Here is a 21066-nt window from a genome sequence, read left to right as displayed (position 1 = left end):
GGCTTGCAATTTACGGTGGAGAGATGTGCTTGGGGAACTGGGTCACGGGATCTAACTACACGTGATCTTATGAATGAAATCTAGATTATTACATACTCTATTTAACAGCTCGTAGGCTACTTAATTATTTTGGTCAACTCATTATGCAATTGGGCCATGGTCTCGCACAATTCCATGAAGAGGTTGTACTGTGATTTGATTACTTGAACAACATTGAACAAGTTGCCGAAACCTTCAGTACACAGCCTTTCTAAGCCATTCAATATGAGGTCCAACTCCGCCACTAAAGACTCATAGCTGTTTAATATTTCGTAGTACTTTTTGATCTTTTTGATGAAAAACTCGTTTAATTGGTATGACGAAGATAAGCGGGTTCCAGGGGTGCTCAATTGCAAAATCAATTGTAAAATTTTCGTTATATCTTCAGTGAGTTCATTATTCAATTGCTTGAGGTTGGCAAGCTGGCTAGAGTCAAACTTGAGAGCTTGCTTCGTCGACAATAACTTATTATGCAAGTAATTAATATCCTTCGGTATCGTGTCTATGAGGGAGTCATGCTTGGATAAGTCCGCTTGTAACGTGGTTGCTATCAAGTGTTGGGTGTTAATGTATTTGTCGAATTGTTCCAATTCTTGTTTCATGGCAGGAGGGAGATCACCTACTCTGGTCATACCCGTGATTTGCTGTTGTTGTTGCTGCTGCTGTTGTTGCTGGTTTTGCTGCTGTTGCTGCAGGAAAAGCCCTCCTGTCTGGCCACTGGAGCCGAATAAACCTCCTGAGTTGGTTACACCAGTGTTAGCACTAGAACCACCAAAGAGTCCTCCAGTAGCCGGTTTTGAAAGCAATCCACCAGAAGTATTGTTGTTTCCACCAAACAACCCCCCCGAGGTGCTTGTGTTATTGTTGGAGCCTCCAAAAAGTCCTCCACCTGTGGAAGTAGTGTTATTATTACCAAAAAGACCCCCCGAGGTGTTGGTCGTGGTATTTGTATTGCTGTTACTTCCAAAGAGCCCACCGGAAGCATTGGTGGATGTATTGTTGTTACCACCAAAAAGACCTCCACCTGTGCCTGTTGAGGTATTCGTGTTATTGTTGCTACCAAAAAGAGCTCCTGTGGTGGTGGCATTGTTGGCAGGAGGGTTACTTGCACCTCCAAAAAGGCCCCCACTAGGGGCAGTTGAGGTATTGGTGTTGGCAGCGTTGTTTCCAAAGAGTCCTCCCCCGGTGCTGGGCTTTGATCCAAAAAGCCCACCAGATGCGGGTTGTGCACCAGAGTTGTTTGCAGAATTGTTGTTTCCGAAGAGACCTCCCGAGGTGTTTGCAGTGGACGTATTGTTGTTGGCATTACCGAAAAGTCCACCTGAATTGGTGGCACCAGTGTTGGCATTATTGGTGTTGTTTCCAAAGAGGCCACCCGAAGTGTTACTGCCGCCACCAAATAATCCACCGCTAGGAGTAGCAGTTTGGGGTGGAGCCAACCCGGCTGGCTTGGCACCGAATAATCCTCCGGTCGATGTATTTGAAGATCCAAACATTGGTGATGGAGAATCGATTGGTGAATCGAAGATGAATTGTTTTCATTGAGCAGAGTTTTACGCACGAGACATATCACGTTTATGAACGTGACTCATAACGTGATTAACTATCTAAGACACGCGTCTCTCGTGACCCGGATCGCGTGCGATAACACGTCCTTGACATGAACAGGAACTCCATGGATTCACCTCAATTGGATGCTACGTTCGAGAGCAAGCTCACCCGGCTCATTGCGGCCGAGATCGAGAGGGCCAGGAACGTAGAGAATGCAGAACTACGGGCCCAGATCGCCCATTTGGAGCGGGAAAATCGCCAGCTCCGAGATGAGCTCTCCAGTCTCAAACAGACCGGGGCAAGACCAGATAACTCGGCGAAAACGTCGTTGAGGTCGCTGCCAGCCAGGACCAAGCGCGGGAGAGCAGAGTCGTGGGACCGTCTGCCGATCAAGATGAAGTCGTTTGGAGGTACTGGGACTCTTGGCGAGATCCCCCTCCTTCGCAGCCAGTCGATGGTGGAGGAGGAGGTGCCGTTCCACAAGCTCCCCACCCAGTATTCAGATGACGAGAGCGTGTTCCGGTCATCGCCCATCAAGCTCTCGCCTGTCAAGAAACCGAGTGGAGCCCCTGTGGACGACAGCCCCCACCAGGAGGCCCACACACAGGTGGGCTTGAACGACCGCCACCGCGAGCACGAGCATGAGGCCGAGAACGAGCCAGGCCCACCCGCAGGCCCGGCAGGCGCCACCACGCTCCAGCGGCGCGAGTTCGTGCTCAGCTACTACCGTAGCCAGTACGCCGGCACTCTGTTGCGGGTCAATCTCGCCACCAACCCCATCACCGAGCAGAACTGGATCATCTCCGATTTCCGCCCCAATCCTGGCTACACCAAACGGGACAACGTTACCACGGGAGGGTTCACACGAAAAATAGGATTGACACGACAGGACGAGGACAATAGACGCCGGTTCTACAGGGCCGCTGGCGGCAGCGATGGTCTGGGCCAGTCGTCGGGGGACGACGACGACTTTGACGACCACCTCAGTCAGATGTTCGATAAGTTCCCGCTGCCTCCAGGATTCATGAGCAGTGAGTTTCCTGCCACCCAGGAGGGTATGAGACGGCGGGGGGTGGTGCACAAACGCCAGCAGCGAAGGCTCCAGCGGCGAATCCTGGCCTGTGTGAATGTTTCACACGGGCGGCAGGTAGGAGAGTTTGTGTTTCGGCACGACGTGCTCAATTGGTATGTAGTTGCTGGGCGATGGTACGTGAGGGAGGCCAGCCAGGGCAGCCAGGCCAGAGGGTAGGTGGCCTGCTAACACCACCAGTGGAAGGTGCTGGGCCACATCCCACAAGACCTCTACTGCAATACTCTGGCGCCAGCGACTCCTGGCTCGAGCCCCAGTCGGATCACCGCATCAGGGCCTGGCGGAGCTATGGTTAGTGCAGGTGTGAAAAGAAATAAGCCCTCTCTTATATGGCAGGTGACAATAACACCTGGCCCACCACCTCGCACCGCCATAACTGCTAGTGACGAGCGGTGGTAGACGACAGTCCGCACCGCCATGCTCCGCTGGGACATTCTCCTTGCACCACCACCATACCATACACCATACACCACCACAAGCCATTCCTAGTCCAACCTATATACACCATACACCACTCTATACCAACGTAACCTGTTTACCTGCCTCCCCTGTAGTCTCCCCCGTCCCCCCAGCGCCTGGCCGCCCTCCCCAGCCCAGGGCCCAGCGCCAGGGCCCGCTGCCTCCATCCTCACCGCCCTAGTGCCACCTCCGTTAACTCCCCACCGCAAACTACACAAAATACCTGCTACCCTATAATCAGGATCGATCGTTTATCGTGATTCAATACAGGGGTGTAGGAATGCTTTTCTAGCCGGGCCACATTACTAGTCTTTTCGTAAGCGACGCTATTTAAGGCTTGTACTCCCATCCACCATTTCCTCAACGGCCCCCTATCCTCCACGGTCCCCCCGCCAGACCTATCGTATCTGACACTACCTCCACTACCACTATTGGTCCAGGATCGTCAACCTGCCCAAACGTGGACCCAGCGACCTCCCGTGCCATGTCCCACTCACATAACCACTCGGTCAACTCGATCAACTCGATCATCGAGCCCACCACCCCTCCCAAATCAGCCCTCTGGGACTCCTCCAACCGCTTGAACCACCAGTTGAACTTGCCCAACTTCAACATCGAGGGCCCAGCCCTCGCAGGACCCCCACCCATGGCTGCTGGACACGGCTCCAAGCCTGAGCCGGCCACTTCCGCTCCCGTGGCTGCTGCTGCTGCTACTGCTACCGCCACTCGATCTCGCTCCCGCCCTCGTCAAACGTCGCGCTCCTCTTCCCAGGACCCTTCAGACAAGGAGAACCAGTTCCCCAAAGAGCTGGCTTCCGCTAGTGGCAGATCGGCGTCCGCCTCCTCGCTGATATCCGGTGGCTCCAAGACCAAAATCGACAAGGAGTATCTTGCCTCTATCAATAAGGTCCCCCTTGCCCAACTCAAAGGGGAGATCCTCAAGCTCTCAAAGGACCAATATGGATGCCGGTTTCTCCAAAAGAAGATCGATGAAAACTTAGTCTCAAACTACCTGGCCAGACTCTCCAACTTTGAGATCATTTTCAAGCAAATCCATCCCTACCTTTATGAGCTCATCATCGACCCCTTTGGCAACTACCTTATCCAAAAGTTGATCAACTACTGCAGTGAAGAAAACTTGAACTTAATATTAGAAATCCTTCAATTTAATCTCTTTCAAATCTCCATCAACCAACACGGTACAAGAGCTCTCCAAAAGATCATCGACAACCTCAATAACCAGTACCAACTTAATCTCTTGATCAAGGGATTGAAGCCTTATATTATCGAGCTTATCAAGGACTTGAATGGTAACCATGTAATCCAGAAGATACTCAACAAATACCAGCCAAAGGATTGTCAGTTCATTTATGACTCGATCATTGAGGATCTTTATATTGTCGCCACCCACAAGCATGGTTGCTGTGTTCTACAAAAGTGCTTGAACCATGTGACTTTGCCTCAACTTGAAGAATTCTCTAAATGCATTCTCAACTTCAAGAACTTTCAGTTACTCATCAATGATCAATTTGGTAATTATGTCTTACAGTACTTGATTTCGATCAACTCATTAGATATAAACTACAAGATTTTTGAGAACTTTGTCAAGTATGGTATCAACAACTTGTGCAATTTGAAATTCTCAAGTAACGTGATTGAAAAGTTCCTTAAAAACTGTTATAACAATGAAGTTTGCAATATCAGATTTTCAGACTTGAAATTCGAATTGATCTACAACATTTTGACCAGTGAGTTGAATAAGTTGATCAATGACCCTTATGGAAATTATGTTATTCAAACTTTGGTGGACATTTTGGTACACCCTCAAGTTAGTTACTTAGAGGACAATGAACCTGGAATGCCTTCTACTTTGCTCGCTCCAAAATTGTCTCTTTTGTTACCACCAAATTATCCAGAAGTACATTCTGAAAGCCTTCAAATTGTTATTATCAAGTATTGGTTCCAAAACTGTAAGATTATCTCCAGTTTTGGAAAGCGAATCCAATCAAAGATCAACATAATCTTGAACAGTTCTAGTATGGGTGGTACTGCCCCTTTGGTTAACCATAAGTCTAAGTCTAGATCCGTTTCATTGGATAAAGGACATTCTCAATTGGGTAGTATGAGTGGCCCTGGGGGTCCTCAATCATCCATGAATGGTGTTGGTGGCCCCGGTGTCAATGCTGGAATATTTCAACAGAATATGAGCTCAAATGGGGAATTCACTGTGAATGAGACTTTTGGTATGAATCAACCATTCCATCAAAACTACAGATCTCTTAGTATTTCATCGACTCCTTCAAACTTGGAGTATCCACATCAGCACCAGCGCCAGCAGTCCAACCCGAGAAACTTTTCCTTGCCTTCCAATTTATACAATTCCAACATGGCTGGCCCAAACAGCCACATTCCTGGCCCGGAACCTACCAATAACGGAATGCAAATGATGGCCCACATGAACAACAAAGTTCCCAATTTTAATTCTAATGACTACACGATCAACGAGTATCCATTTGGATTCCCTGGTCAAGCAGGACTTTCACAACGAAACGTTACTACCAATGGTCCAACCCACCAATACTCGTTTAGCAATGGTAGTCAAATGGATGGTTCCAACCAGCTGCTTCAACACCCAGCTCAACATCATCACCATGTATCCATTTCAGGATCCAACTCCACTTCTGACATGTATGCTAATGGCAACGGAACTGGATCTTCGATCCTGATGGGTCACAAGCATCAAAGTAGTGTTTCTTCGGTCCAACTCAACCATCCACAGCCTCTGGGACATTATACTACCAGTGGTGGCAACAATGGCGGTATTAACCATCAATTCACTCCACCCCCAGGGTCTTACCACCAGCCCAATTACTACTCACATTACCAACAACAGCAGCAGGTTCAACCTCAGGCGCAGTTCAAGAGTAATGTATTCCCTGGTCAACACCACCTTCCACAGCAATTCCAACAAGCACCAGCTCTTCAACACTTACAAAACCCTGGTCAAGCTGGAAACAACTTTGTGCGTGGTCATGGAGTTAACCACGGTCACAATCTCTCGATCTCTTCCACCTCATCTTTACCCAATGGAGGTGTTGGATCCGAGGGGTTGATGTTCAACGGTAACCCTTTGGCATTCAACTACTACCAGTGAGCAGATAACCATAGATCCTGTTTACAATGACTATCCATATTCCGATTGCATTTTACCTGTTTATTTATTTTGATATTTGTTTCTTCCCAGTGTTCCATTTCCAATATCCAACCCGTCACCTATTTATGTATTATGTTTTTGTTCTGGCGATTCTGTTACACGAGAATTTCAAAAAGTGTATCAGTTGTGTTATTATGATTATCGTCCGATAATGTTTGATCTAATTGTTTATGAAAACCAAAAAGACAAAAAAAAAAAACTCCAAAAGAAAATCCCACTGCATCAGGGACAATTAGCCTATTGGCTGTCATTCGATTTGCTGCGAAGTTGCTAATCTTTGCACACACTTCACAAGTGAAGTTGCCCCTAACACCGTTATGTCTGGGATGGTCTCATGGCTCTCTGCTGCTTTGGGAGACCTCCCTGTGATTCCACTATGTTTATAGTCTGAACTGTACAGTTAAATGAATATCTTAGATTACTAAGCTGATCTTAATTGCTCAAGCGGAATTACTGCAAAATTTCGCCTAGTTGCGCGCGCAGCAACCAAAATTACCGCAAAAAATTTGCATCAAAAACAAAAAATGATCTAGCCGAGGATCGAACTCGGGGCCTTTTCGGATTTTACTGTGTAAACACTTGTAAACGAAACGTGATAGCCGCTACACCACTAAACCAATCGTTGACAAAAATAAAATTTTAAAATATATGAGATCCATAGTTAGTTGTGAAAACCCATACCGCACTACTTAATATTTAATTGTTATTTTTCCTTTGCAATAGGTGTATACTCAGTAGATTAGAATATATTCTTCTTATAAGCATAAATTCATAGCCGGCTAGCTCCAGTCAGTTACCTGGAAGCTATCAAGTCTTCTAAAGAGTAGAATATAAAATACTTCCCGTTTAATTAAGCTTAACATGTTAGGGTCCTCAGTAAACCCTTGTTTTGGTTGAGATTCTTGTATTGAGCAGAACAGTCAACGCTACTATTGTCTAATACTGTATTTTCTGTTGGTTTATAGCTAGCCATTAATCCTACGTATTTCAAGAAAGAAATTAACACTGAAAATTCGCCACTACTTCCTTGTACCAAAGACTGAAAGCAGAATCTTCTCATCAAGTAGACCTGACAAGGTACTAAGTTTAAGACTCCAATAGAGACTTGGAAAACCAAATATCACTAGCTTGATGTTCACTGCAAAGACTATAGTCTTGAGGTGAATACAGAAGCTCAAAAAAGGACATTTCCAAGTTTCCACAGAGTAGTGAACTTTGAATAGGAAAAAGATTGATTTTCTGTTAGCACAATTGTCTTTATTATTCTCCAGCTACAGCTTCTAATGCAAAATCGTATCCAACATGATGAGGATGCCGTGCATCACGCACCAAGTTGCAAAAATTGAATAAACGATTTTAATTATATTAAAATATAAAAGTTTGACATAATGGTGTGTTATCCATCGAAATAGGTATATAGTCAGTAGATTATAATCCCATTAGCAAATAAATAAGCACTAATATGTGGCTACATACTAAATTCTGAGTAATTAAAGCCCATGATTCAATATCCTGAGAGCTTTTTAATAATAAAGTCTTATTTGCCTTGCTGTTTCTGCTATCTGTTGTTTAGATTTAGTAAGAAGTAGTTTTCTATTTTCGACACTGATTTCGAATTCATGTACTGGTGAACATGGAACTCATTTTCATTTCATTAAATTTTCTTTTTGCAACTTAAGTCTCCTGTTCGTCCGCATTTATGATGAGTATCAGCAACCCGACAACTCTTCTTTCTTCGTAGTTTTGCATAAAAACGCTATCCTATTTTTTCTTCAATTCCAAGCGCTTTCGCTCTTCATGGTCAAACAGATCGTACATTGCACAAAGAAGAAACTGTTTTTCGATGTTATGGTCAGGTATTTTCATTTGCAATGAAGTCTTTAAGATAATTCAACATTTTCAGTTCACAGTAATATGTCATGCATGACAAGGGTATGTATAATGACATCCAGAAACTGCAACGCATCTAAACTATCCCGTTTGGGCTCGTTGCCCATATACACTCTCTCTGATTGTCAACGTTCGTGACATATCCCTGAATAGTTGATTCCTTCCAGTCTAGGAAATAGGTGGCAAATTGAAATTACCAACTATACGGATATGTATCCAAAGACAGCCAAAAGTGCTGATTTTATCTTTAAAACTAACTCTAGTGACAACAAACGAAAATTTCCATCTCCTGAAACTTGTGATTGGGTGTCACCAGTAATCATCCCGCGGCCACATTTGGATTACTATTGTAGCAATAACAATTACAATCGAAGAACACAGAGCTCGCAAATAAATGGGTCTTAGAGTTATAGACGATGGGTATTGTAAAGTACATTGTAAGGATGCAAACCACCAAATATTTCTGCCTACTGTTTTTAATCTTTGTTGCATCAAATAGATTTTGGTCCAAACATAGCTTAATAGCGATTTAAGAAGAATTCACTACAGAGAGTCCCAGGATGGTCGTGCCATATATCTACGGTAATTGAAATTATTGCACAAGCACATGAAATAGCACCTGCTCCACATTCAGCCATGCAAGAATATCACCACTGGCTGCTGTGTATTGCTGATGATTTTGAAAGTTTCGCACCCTTTTCGCCACCAAATACCCCTATGGCTACTACCCCACCCACGAGATGGTTTCAGACTTATTGCTGGGATGTGATAAGTTCCTTACCTAAACTTTGTGATATACACCAACTGTCAATTCGCCCCCAGAAATTTTGGGATCAGTCATTCCATCTGTTTTGCTTATTGTGATGGTTGCCGCCGTGCTCCATCCCTCATCCGACTCTTCCGTGAGAGTTTTTCCCAATGGACCGTATGACTGGCTTAAGCAAGGTGGCTTATACCCACATTAGCATCTTTACTAATTGCCAAAGGGTCTATTTATTTGTTAAAATCTCGTCCTATCCACCGTCCCTAGTGCTGACACGGTTAGGCTCACCATTGTCGCGATTTCCTCACCAGATCTTCCGCTGCGCAGTCGCGTAGCACGCTCGCAGCGACATTCAATTCAAAATCAAGTAGTACCAAGTGTCCTCATCAACACAATGGAGAAGTTAGGATTCCACAGGGTATCCAACAGCCCCAACATGCCAGGACAGCCCACTATTTCCCACAGTCGTCCAAACCAACCCGATGCCCCCTTGGCCCCACAATTACCCCCCTCACCAGCGTTTAAACGCCAATTCGAAGTAGCCAACGGACCCAACAACAGAGTGGCCCTTTCCAACTGTATTGGGGTCAACCCTCGAGACTTCGCCGACTTCCCCAACCGTGCGCCTCTCCTCTTGGATGGAAATTACGTCTGCACGCTTGAAAAGGAAGAAACGGTTGCTCCAGGCACTATCGGGTTAGCTGCCAATGTCAGATTATGGGGTAAGTGGTCTTTGACCCAAACTATCTTGGTCGAATCCTACAACATCTTCCTGGGAAAGCAACAGCAGCAACAGCAGTACTTGGGTGGGCTCGAGATCTTGATTGATTTTCACGTCAAGAGCAAGGCTAACTCCAATCCAGTCAAGCATGAGGAATTGGTAGACATCTTCATCAACAACTACCAGAATCAGATCTTACAACCTACCCAGAAAATTGTGATGGAGTTCAAGGGCATTATCTACGGGTTGCTTATCCATAGCGTCCAGGTTATCGATCTTAATAGCAAAGAGAAATTGCCCTCAATAAAAGAAAGCAGCGACTTGTCAGTTAAGGGTATTCTCATCAAGCAAACTGAGGTGATCTTTTACCCCAACGAAAACTCAATTATTAATTTGGCAAAGCCTTCTTCCTTAAAGGGTAAGAGAATAGGTGGCGGTGGTGCTGGCAGACCAAGAGCCAGAAAACAAATTATCAATCCTGACTTCAAGTTAGAAGATTTGGGTATTGGTGGTTTAGACGCCGAATTCCAGGATATATTCAGAAGAGCTTTCAACAGTAGAATTTTGCCTCCTGAAATTGCTGAAAGATTGGACTACAAGCATTGTAAGGGTTTGTTATTATTCGGTCCCCCAGGTACTGGTAAGACTTTGATTGCTCGTAAATTGAGTAAGATGTTGAACGGTAAGGAGCCAAAGATTGTCAATGGTCCAGAAATGTTGAGCAAGTATGTGGGTGCCTCCGAAGAGAATATCCGTAACTTGTTCAAAGAAGCGGAAGCAGAATACAAGCAAAAGGGTGATGATTCGGACTTACATGTCATTATCTTTGATGAATTGGATTCCGTCTTCAAACAAAGAGGTTCCGCAAAATCTGATGGTACTGGTGTGGGTGACAACGTTGTCAATCAATTGTTGTCCAAGATGGATGGTGTTGATCAGTTGAACAACATTTTAATTATTGGTATGACCAACAGATTGGACTTGATCGATAGTGCTTTGCTTAGACCTGGTAGATTTGAGATCCAAATCGAAATTGCTTTGCCAGATGAAAAGGGTAGAAAGGACATTTTATTAATCCACACTGCAAAGTTGAAGGAGAACAACTTATTGACTAAGGATGTTGATTTTGATGAATTGGCTGGCTTAACCAAGAATTTCACTGGTGCGGAATTAGAGGGTTTATGTAACTCTGCAAAATCATTTGCAATCAGCAGACACACAAAATCAGGCTCTGTTGCCCAAATTGATGCTGCTACTATTGACAAGATGCAAATCACTAGAAACGACTTTTTGTTAGCTTTCAGCGAAGTGAAACCGGCTTTTGGTACGGACGAAGAAGATTTGACCTTGGCTGCTCCACATGGTATTATTCCATTCAACTCCAGTATCAAGAACATTTTTGACAGGGGTCAATCCTTTATTGATGAAGTTAAGAGTAGTGAAACCGAAACTTTGATTAGTGTCTTGGTACATGGTCCTAGTGGGGTGGGTAAGACTGCTATTGCGGCCACTTTAGCCCTCAATTCCGATTTCCCATTCATTAAGATGCTTTCAGCTGAAAGTATGGTGGGTATGTCTGAGCCGGCCAAGATTCAATACATTGATAATGTTTTCAGAGATGTTTACAAGTCGCCATTGAACATTTTGGTCATTGACAAGATCGAGACTTTGATCAATTACGTTCCCATTGGACCAAGATTCTCCAATGAGATTTTACAGTTATTGATGGTTTACTTGACGAAAAAACCACCAAAGGGTAGAAGATTGTTGATCATAGGAACAACCTCTCAGTACTCTGTCTTGAAACACATGAACTTAATTGACTGTTTTACCAATACTGTTGCAGTTCCTTCCATCCGGTCGGTGGAAGAGATTGGTAGAGTATTGACCAAGATCGGCTACATGAGCCAAGAAGCTGAAAAGAACGATATCTTGTCTCAATTGTCTTCGTTCGAGATCAATATCGGTATCAAGAGATTGCTCCAAGTTTTGATGAATAGCAAGTACTTGAAGAGTGACGCAAATGGTGTGGTAGAGAATATTATCGACGCCCACAATGTATAGAAGTAGTTACTTGGTGTATGATTTAGAAGCACATCTGGCGTCTGGGCTACTGTAGGATGCGCAAGTGTTTTCCCATGCATATCCGATTTGTGCATACCTTTTTGGGTAACCACAAGGGGCTGACCAGGTAAAAACTGGCCAGTAGTTCAATTGTGCTTCAGGATGGTACTTTGTAAGTGGTCTGTTTGGACATCCGCTTAATGGCTATACAAATTGTGTGCTCCACTCGGTTACATGCTTTAACTAGAACTTTGAATGACTCTACCCCCCATGTTGTGTCTGTAATTAGAGTTTTATGCAAGGATCAATGCCTAGATTTACCCCACGAACTTCTTATCAACCCGAAAGCGAAGAGTATGCTGCATACTTTGGCTCCACCAACTATCGAGTATATGAATATCACACCTTCGCACATATTCTCGTATTAATATGCAATGCACAAAGTGGAGGCGTAGAAAGCTGCTATTATTGCAGCCTCGTGGTTGAGCCATAGTCCACTTGCTCCTGTGTTCAAGAAAAGTCTCAATCTCGTATTATGGTACCTATCACCACACTGCATAACCGAAGAGCAAGAATTTTAGATTATGGCGCAAAATGCATAAAAAATATGGACAGAATATCTTAAACCGCAGAAAAATACGATGCAGAGTTTGCAACTTCTGATAACACAGGTTATCTACACCCCTGTTTACCATCCAAGAAACACCCCTAATGACCACTAGTGTACTATAAATACCCACTAGTTTTGCCTGGAGTTCTCGACCAAACATTGAACAATTAAGCTATGGACGCTAAATCAAATAATGTGTCCTTTCTGTCCCCCTCAAGTCCCAGTGGCTCAGAAGAAGAAAATGCAAATGCAGATATGGAACTAAAACAATTATTGAACTTTGGAATCTTATCAGAGGAAGAGCTTTCACAACATGAAATACAGAAAGAATATGACTTAACATTGCTTCATACAAGTGACCTTACTAGTGATCTGGCTGACATTTCAGATACATACACTAACGATTCGAGCCCTACCAGTTTGTATTCCTGCAATAGTGAATCTGCTGAACCAACTTCTCCCGAAGACAATGCTAGCTTTATTTTACAACAGCATTTTTTGTCGTCTCGAATTTCTTATTCCTCAAAAGATGAAGAAGTCCTTGGGTCGTTGAACCCTACATTGATGATGAAGAACGGCCAAAAATTGAGCTCTGAAGACCAAATAGACAACACAGATCTATCTGACTCTTCATTACCAACACTTCTGCCTCAATTAGTATCCAATGGCCATAATTTACATACGAAAAAAATTGGTATCTTGAAACACCAATTCAGCATCTTTGATCCTTTGAATCCCGAACACGGAATCGTTGAGCAGTTTGAGTTCGACTATTCTATCATTGGAAGTGATGAGGAGGTCGATGCAACCATTCCAGATGTTACATCAAACATTGTAGATATGTCACCAAGTGCAAAGTTGTACGAGAAATATGAAATTATGTCAAAATCGTCCAAAATAAGCACAAATAGAGTCAAGAAAACTCGAGAACGGTCATTGGGACGCTGGAGAACAAAATTACTTATTCCACAGAGCCATAAGTCATCGAAGAATTGGCAAAAAGACAGAGTCTTTCCAAAACCAGATAGAAGTCAATATTTGGTGAAATTGGTTTTACGAAACCAGCTTGAGTCCGACGAAGACCCACAAAATCAGGAAGATCCAGATCCATCAGACACAGAAGAAATCCTTCCAAGTAGGGCCTTGAAATTGGTTGATGAAACTTCGGTACTTCCCCCAGACTTCTCATTCTTACAGGGAGCTAGATTTCAGCCCTTGTCTCAACTAAAACAAGACCCCAGGTTCTCACTTTCGAAAAATCAGTCCAGTAATGACGCAGGGTTAAGCAAGAACACCATAAAACCTATCGTAGTCCCTGAAGAAGAAACCGAGTTTGGACAATGCCGTATAGTACCTAGCCAAGATCATGCTAGCTGGGAAAGAAATGATAGATACTACTCAAGGTTGAATATTTATGAGTTATCCAAAATCCTCGGATTGAATCACTATCATATCCAACTAACCAAGGTTGTTGAGGTCAATATACTCGAGATATTCAAGAATTGCTGCAATTTCAATTTGGGTTACCAAACCTGGATCAGGGACACAAATAAGCAGCAAAGAGTTCAATTGGTGGAACGATTGTACAAGTACACCAGTACTATTTATCCGGAGTTCGATAAATTCAAATTAGAAGTCATAATTCGTCGGGGCAGCTACAGCCTAATGCAAAGCAGATTAAGAAGAGAGCGCAGATCAATGATATAATCAGTTTCCCGTCGATGTCTATTAACTAGCTTATTAATTACCTACCTAATGTAAGATGTAACTGCATTGTTAAATTAAATTCCCAACGCTCTATTGCTAAAAGTGGTGGTATCACCATAATTCTATTGCTGCCTCGCTTATCACTTATCAGCTGGAGAATGCATTATTTGAGTAACAAATTTCCCTGAGTATCTGGTAATACAGGCCACCGTCAAAACCTCATTTCGAATAGAAGTAGTCATCAAATGATTCAAGATGACATGATTAGGGATGGACAAATGATAAGCCTCTTTATTGCTAGCATAATAAGATGAGTCGGCTCTTCTCAAGGGTGGCCTTTTAAAATGACTCGTACTGGTCGAAGAAGTACCAGAACTTGAGGCACTTCCGTCCATATATCCAGCATGTGGCGGTCTGAGAGGGTCCGCAGAGCTTGGATGATGATATGAGCTTGGAATTTGAGGAATGTTAGTCAATTGGCCCTGACTTCCATTATTGGAAGAATTGGAGATTTTGTTCAATAAAACATTATTCAAATGGGCAGGTAACTGTGGGGGTTCTGGTAACTCATAGTTTGGGCTTTTGTTTTTGAAGTAATCATAGTTGACAAACATTTCAGGGATCTCACTGGAGTATTCAAGTGGAGGGTTCTGAAACTCATCATCACCCTTCTGAAGTGAGGTAGAAGATAGGGTTTCATGATATGGTACGTATTTATTGGAATTGGCATGACTTTCATTGCCATAGGGATAGTTTTCCGAATGTTGTTGACTTTGCTTAAATTCTTCTAAATCCTGATTCAGGTCACTTAAATATTCCACATGTTCGAAGTTGGAAGACTCCTTAGATATTTTTGCCAAGAAGCTGTTTGACTTTCTATTAATTTTACCAACGTCATACTTTCCTGCCTGTTGTTTTCCAACCGAGGAGGTACTCCTCTGGAAATGATTGTGATAATCTGGAGAGATGATATTTGCGTCATAGGCGGTGGAGGCATCGTCGGGATGATTTGTTTGATGGTTGGAGTGGTTGAACAAGTGGGCCTCATCAATCACCTCGAACCAATTGAAAAATATACCCTCCTGATCTGTAGCTGTAGGCAACTGGTCACTGACTCTATACTCGTTGTTGATTATATAGAGAAGCTTATGAACACCCAACGGCAAGGTGATGGTGGTGATATATTCGTTGTCGTGGGATGGCGAGGGTACAAGCTTGATGATATCTCTCCAGTTGGAAAACGAACCTATGATGGAGATCTTGTTGATAGGCTCTTTATTGGAATTGACCCATTTGATCTCCACCGGAATGAGGGTTTCCATAGTGCTCGACTGGTAGGTGTAGTTGTTGTTCCTGGCCTTTTTGTGGTTGGGCTGTTGGTTCTGGTACTGCGAGAGCCTCATGTCGCTCATGTTGGTGCGGCGATTGAACGGGCTCTGGTTGGTGATCTTGGTGAAGTCCACCTTGGAGAGGTCGGTTGGTTCAGGAAGAGAATCGGACGGAAACACCTCCTCGTGGGTGGTGTTTCCTGGAGGCACATCATCGATGTCCATGGCATCGTCCATGTCGATGCTGGTGTCAAACTCGCTGTTGGGAAGGATGTTGCGGGCAAGGTTGGTGGCCTCAGTTTCGATCAAGCCATCATTAAGCTCATTGAACTCGTCCTCGATAAGATCGTTGGTGAACTGGTTCTGGGTGGTGTAGTTGGGGTCTTGCTTGACTGGCACCAACGGTGGTGGGGCCTCCCGCTTGACGGGATGTAGAATGGAGTCGTTGAAGTCATCATAAAGGGAGTCGCCACGGGCGCTGTGCGATCCCGACAGCGACTTGCGGACGTCCAGGCGCTGGCCCGCGGTGGACTTGCGGGTGGTAGTGGACGAGGTGTTTCCCATTGGCAACTGTTTCCACGGAGGACCGGATCAGTTGGTGGTGGTTTTTCAGAGCCGTTTCTGGTGGTGGTGGCTGGGGGGTAGGTGAAGGAGGGGCGCGGGGGGGGAAGAGACTCTATAGCCAGTACGAGTCGAGGATCCACGAGGTTGGGGCGGATTGGGCGGGGGAGCAGCGGAGGGACGGCTTGGTTGAAATGGGTGACAATTTGTTATCGCTGGTTTAAACTTTGGTTCACAATCTCGTCATACGATTGCTGTGCGACTTCTGGTTGTTCGCACTGTTGCCATGAGGGTGTTAGTGGGAGGGGTAGCTGGTTTAGGGCGACGATGCCGCTAACCGCGAGGGAGAGTGAGGGGCGGTAGCGAGAGGCCCGCGAGGGGCTGGCGAGGGGCTAGCGACAGATAGAGACAAGTCCAGGGGAGGACGCGAGTGGTTACTATATGGTTGCATTTACTTATACTTGTAAGAGTTACCTGGAACTACCTGGAGCTACGTCCACCTTTTCGGTGTCAGAGAGCCCAGACGCAGTCTGCGGAGTTGGCGGTGGCCGTAGATCAGGACTGGCGGGTTGGGTGGGCATTCTATTGTTTCGATTGTAGGGTCCGGTTACGTAAGCTGTGGGTGCACCACCAGGCACAGTTGGGGTATGACGTCAGCGAGAAGCTTCCATGCCAGATGGATCCCTTAAGCCTGGCTTCTGGCGGTTTCAGCTCCGTCTCAACGGGGCTAATGGGGCGGCCGAGAGGTGTTATACCCGGCGGTTTTCCGTACGGTAAAGTTTGTAGGGGCCATTTACGGGGACGAAAATCTGGGGAAGATCTGCCGAGAATCCGAGGACCCCGTCGGAATGCCAGCGAGGTGCACAGCTGACCATCACCACCCGCACCACCAGAGCTAACTAGTACCCCCAGCCAAGCTAACCAGCATAATCACCACCAGAAGTGGTGCCACAAGTGGCGCCAGCCGACACTGGAAGCACCAGCACAGCTGTGGCCTCTCTTCCTCCAGCACCATTCAGGGTTTGTAGGACTGACCAAAACGCAAATCTGGCCATTGCTACAATAGGGACGGAACTCTGCACTCCTCAACCACCTACCTCTGCCCAACCGCAGATCACCAGAGTGGCCGTGGTCACGTGTCACCCGCGTTACGGTTGGCACGGATCCCAAACGGACCCGTCACACTACGATGGTGATTCGCCATTACATATAGACCACGACAGCCGCTGCTCCAATCGCCATGTCGTGGATAGGACTAAAGAAGGCCATCAACCGTGCTGGGGCACAAGTCATGCACAAGACCGGCTTGCTCGAACAGACGCACGATAAAGAGTACGAGTTCGAAGAGAAGCGATACCGTGCCATGGAGGCTGCGTCACAAAAGCTTCATAAGGAGCTCAGGCACTACTTGGAGACCCTTCGCACCCTCACCAGGTCGCAAGTCAGCGTGGCAGACGCTTTGGCTCTGTTCTACGGAAACCCCGACGACATTCTTCAAAGGTTGCAAGAAATGAACAGCGACAACATCACCACCACACACGAAGTAGAACCGCGCGAGAAGCCGTTCAAGTACCCCAACCTTGCACAGGAGTATGCCTACGAGTTGAACAACGGTGTCGAGGAGTTGGAGCCGGTCTACAACCAGACGGTGCTCAACCCATTGGCGCGGTTCAACTCGTACTTTGTTGACGTCAACGATGTCATCAAGAAGCGTGGAAGAAAGATGTTGGACTACGATGCACTCCGGGCAAAAAAGCACAAGATTGACAGGGCAAAGAGCTCTGGCGAACAGGAGTCGCCAGACGAAGATGAGGCTGCCAGCGACCTCACCCGCGAGGCCGACTTGAATGCCCTGGCGCTTGCGTACCATGTCATCAACGACCAGCTCAAGGAGGACTTGCCCAAACTCATCAATCTCCGGACCCCGTTCTTGGACCCCTCGTTCGAGGCGTTTGTCAAGATTCAGCTCCGGTTCTTCAATGACAACTACCACCACTTGGGCAAGCTTCAGCTGAAATTGGACGCCCAGACCAAACAGGACTACATGACGGGAGAATTGGAGAACCGCATTGACCGGGTGTTGGCCAAAATAAAGGCCTTGAACATTGCCGGCTAGTGTACCCTGGGTTATACATTTATCCGCCTTCTCACGCCGCCTCCGAAATTCGTATATTAATGCATGCATTCCCCAACCAGGGACTCCTGCACACAGCCCGCGTCGTCAAAGTGTAGATCCTAGTTGAATTACATTCAGTAATTGTAGCGTGGCCTCTCCATAGCATCGAGTTCTGGTCCAGCCATTAGCCGCATGATCACCCCAATGACTGGTGCAACTGCACAGTCTACAAGCTTCTGGATCCAATAGCGCAAAAGTGACCCAGATTGCCCAGACGTGTTATCTGCCACCACTCCGCACAGGTCACGTGCGCCGCCATGGAGAATCCGAATCTAACCCAAATTGAGTATCTGCTTGATCCTATTCTCGCCAACTTATCTGATCAGCACCACAACTTGTACATGAGCCATCCATGTTCAGGCGATTTGCATCTAGACTGACTCACACAGAAAAAGGTGGCTTCAACGAGGCTTTCTGGGAGTGGTACCTGGAGAGTTTCTCCCGAAAGGGAGACGCCAACGGATCATCCACCGTATCCAAGGAGCACAAGAAGCTCACCCACTCGTCATCATCGGTGCAGACTGTCCAGAAATGGTTCGAGAACTTGGGTCTTCCCGTGCCATCGTCCAATCAGGTCATTGCTCTCATGAAGTCGCCCTTCAGTCAATACGATCTAGACAAGACCTTCCACTTGGTGAGATACTTCCAGCTCTGTGAAGAAGGATTCTTTCTCACCAATTCAGTTCAGGACAAATCTGGAGCCGTCATCAAGTTTCAGGGTGCCGATAATTGGGAAAACGTCATGTGTTATCTTGATGCCTTGTTGTTCTCGATGTTTGCCAACCTTGAAAGCTTCGAGCCCATCTTGTTTATCAGCAATCAACACGAGAACTACCTAGTAAATCAGCTTGCTTCGATGTTGCGTGTTTACGTCAGTTTATTGAGATCGGGTAATCTCATTACTACCGACTTGACCGAACGAATTTGCGAAATCCTTATGAAATTGGGTTTCAAAGAGGCCATGTCACACAAGCAACAAGATTCAGCAGCATTGTTTGAGTTCTTGACCGAAACATTGTCAATGCCTTTATTGACTTTTAAGATCGATATAAAACACGGAGGCAAATTCAGCAAAGACGACGACCAAAAGTTCTCAAAGGAACGTATACTATTCGTAAGTATACCAGATGACGAGGGAGAAGAAATTGATAAAGCTGCGGAAATAGAGCATGTGGAGGAATCCGCTGATGCGGATGGAATCTTACTTGAGGAGTGTTTGGAACATTATTTTAACAATTCTATTAGCGTGAAAAGAGAATTGGAAAGGAGGGCTACTTTGGAACTAGAGAGAGCTCCAATTGGTGTTGTTACAGGAGTCTCAGAGCAGCCGGAGACTGATCTGCCTCTGCCGGTGAATGAGGAAACGAACACTTATCCTCCTTCAAAAGTGACTTTTACCGGAAGCCCTTCTGCAGAAGGGCCACCTGCAATCAGTAAGACTTCCACGGATGCTTCTATACCGACTGCGCCACTTGATGACGAGGCAGAGCCATTCCCAAGTGCAGAGGAAGCCTTTTCTTCGGATGCCTTAGATAAACTAGTCTCCTTAACCCCCACTAGACTATCTCATCAAAACTCAAGCCTGACCAAAAACAATATCAAAGTAACTACAAGAACGAGATCATCTACTCTTTCTATTTGGTCGTTTAACGATAATCCGTCGAAGAAAGAAGTCAGTTTACCAGCATGGATGTTTTTAAGACTTTTACCGTTCTACACAGACGACAATAATGTACAAGATAGTCAGAGTATTGCCAAGAACTCCAAAGAGTTTGTCAACAGGCGTCCAATTTTGCCTATCTGTTTGAAAAGATATTCTTTCAACACCTCTCAATCCTCAGCTAAAAGATCCACCAAGAGGATCATCATTCCTCCAATTATTAATTTGCCCAAGTTTGTTGCTGATGACAGTGACACTGAAATGTCCAATAATTTCAAATTGATTCTCGAAAGTGCGATTTGTCATAGAGGCACCTCAATATCTTCGGGGCATTTTGTTTCTGTTATTAGGAAGGATACTAATAATGTTGACAACACTGAAGATGAAGCATATAACGCCCCGTGGTACTTGTACGACGACATGAAGAAACTGACTAAGGTGGTCGAAAAGACATTCAAAGATATATTCAATACTGAATGGCCCTATATGTTGTTCTATCGGTTGGTGTCCGACGAAGAAACTTCAAAGAGTTCGGCCTCTTCAGTGAAGGTGAAGACTCCAGTGTATCCACCACATGGTTCAAAGAACAAATTTTGGAATGAGGATCCAAACACCTTGTCGCCTATACTATCAGCAAATTACTCTTCCAGCTACAAATCCGAGGAAGATTTCTCTTCATTGAAAAAGCATGAAAGTGTTCCTAGCTCTAATTTGAGCATTCCTTTACCCGAAATTCAACCAACAGACGCAAAATTCATCGATATTCGAGAGAAATACTTTTGGTACGTAACTGACAAAGATAAAAATTACTACAAGGAATTACCGACGGTATCTACCCATGGTACTCGTGGTCCTAGTATTAGTATCACTCCACAATTTCGTCGTAATAGTCAATGGAGTGATAAGTCCAACATATCTAGCATCAACAATCAAATGAATGGTGGTAGTATTGGTCATGACTTGAATTTAGTTAATGATCAGTTGAACAAGCTAGAGTTGTCTAAGGATCGTTTGAATAAAAAGACATCTAAGGAGGATTTCGAGGACAATAATCATCACAATTCCAAAGAGAACCCTATAGAGAAACATTCCAAGCCAACGACCGCCGACAAAACCAATATTGAGGCCAAGCGCTCCAGGTCAATGTTTCATAAACATTCAAGAAAAAAGAGGGAAGATTACAAAAAGGATAAGTGCACGATTATGTGATTTGGAGACCAAAGTCTATCCAAA

General features: G+C 45.1%; 9 protein-coding genes and 1 non-coding gene across 10 annotated transcripts; 7 read left to right on the top strand and 3 right to left on the bottom strand.

Annotated features, from left to right (window-relative positions):
- Positions 1–4: 4 nt before the first annotated feature.
- NUP49 (FG-nucleoporin) lies at positions 5–1630 on the bottom strand. Its single transcript, XM_020207721.1, has one exon. It carries the CDS (start codon positions 1533–1535, stop codon positions 117–119), a length of 1419 nt encoding a protein of 472 aa, XP_020063409.1. The 5' UTR covers positions 1536–1630; the 3' UTR covers positions 5–116.
- Positions 1631–3079, top strand: CANTADRAFT_339629 (ssDNA endodeoxyribonuclease; the record flags this gene model as incomplete). Its single annotated transcript, XM_020208561.1, has 3 exons — positions 1631–2737; positions 2784–2796; positions 2916–3079. The coding sequence occupies exons 1-3, from the start codon at positions 1700–1702 to the stop codon at positions 3077–3079; spliced, it is 1215 nt and encodes a 404-aa protein (XP_020063408.1). The 5' UTR covers positions 1631–1699.
- Positions 3080–3623: 544 nt separating this feature from the next.
- Positions 3624–5168, top strand: CANTADRAFT_31495 (Pumilio-family RNA binding repeat-containing protein; the record flags this gene model as incomplete). The annotated part of the gene is made up of 1 exon (XM_020208403.1): positions 3624–5168. A coding segment is annotated over one exon (1545 nt), but the record flags the coding sequence as incomplete, so codon positions are not given.
- CANTADRAFT_26451 (uncharacterized protein) lies at positions 5124–6653 on the top strand. The gene has a single exon (XM_020207768.1). It carries the CDS (start codon positions 5178–5180, stop codon positions 6291–6293), a length of 1116 nt encoding a protein of 371 aa, XP_020063406.1. The 5' UTR covers positions 5124–5177; the 3' UTR covers positions 6294–6653.
- A 225-nt stretch (positions 6654–6878) lies between these two features.
- CANTADRAFT_t142 lies at positions 6879–6970 on the bottom strand. The gene has a single exon. It is a non-coding gene; the product is annotated as a tRNA-Val (tRNA).
- A 2430-nt stretch (positions 6971–9400) lies between these two features.
- On the top strand, positions 9401–11791 carry SEC18 (AAA family ATPase; the record flags this gene model as incomplete). The annotated part of the gene is made up of 1 exon (XM_020210169.1): positions 9401–11791. The coding sequence occupies one exon, from the start codon at positions 9401–9403 to the stop codon at positions 11789–11791; it is 2391 nt and encodes a 796-aa protein (XP_020063405.1).
- Positions 11792–13781: 1990 nt separating this feature from the next.
- On the top strand, positions 13782–14108 carry CANTADRAFT_53093 (uncharacterized protein; the record flags this gene model as incomplete). Its single annotated transcript, XM_020210158.1, has 1 exon — positions 13782–14108. A coding segment is annotated over one exon (327 nt), but the record flags the coding sequence as incomplete, so codon positions are not given.
- A 140-nt stretch (positions 14109–14248) lies between these two features.
- On the bottom strand, positions 14249–16000 carry KIS2 (Kis2p; the record flags this gene model as incomplete). The annotated part of the gene is made up of 1 exon (XM_020206806.1): positions 14249–16000. One exon carries the CDS (start codon positions 15998–16000, stop codon positions 14249–14251), a length of 1752 nt encoding a protein of 583 aa, XP_020063403.1.
- Positions 16001–17237: 1237 nt separating this feature from the next.
- On the top strand, positions 17238–18113 carry RVS162 (Rvs162p; the record flags this gene model as incomplete). Its single annotated transcript, XM_020210175.1, has 2 exons — positions 17238–17540; positions 17601–18113. 2 exons carry the CDS (start codon positions 17238–17240, stop codon positions 18111–18113), a joined length of 816 nt encoding a protein of 271 aa, XP_020063402.1.
- A 412-nt stretch (positions 18114–18525) lies between these two features.
- Positions 18526–21042, top strand: CANTADRAFT_90641 (uncharacterized protein; the record flags this gene model as incomplete). Its single annotated transcript, XM_020211725.1, has 2 exons — positions 18526–20972; positions 20997–21042. The coding sequence occupies 2 exons, from the start codon at positions 18526–18528 to the stop codon at positions 21040–21042; spliced, it is 2493 nt and encodes an 830-aa protein (XP_020063401.1).
- Between the last annotated feature and the right edge of the window lie 24 nt (positions 21043–21066).

The sequence above is a fragment of the Suhomyces tanzawaensis genome (genome assembly GCF_001661415.1).
Source record: "Suhomyces tanzawaensis NRRL Y-17324 unplaced genomic scaffold CANTAscaffold_5, whole genome shotgun sequence".
NCBI classification, from domain to species: domain Eukaryota; kingdom Fungi; phylum Ascomycota; class Pichiomycetes; order Serinales; family Debaryomycetaceae; genus Suhomyces; species Suhomyces tanzawaensis.
Note: the sequence above shows the minus strand (reverse complement) of the source record. Positions and strands in the feature narration are given on the sequence as shown.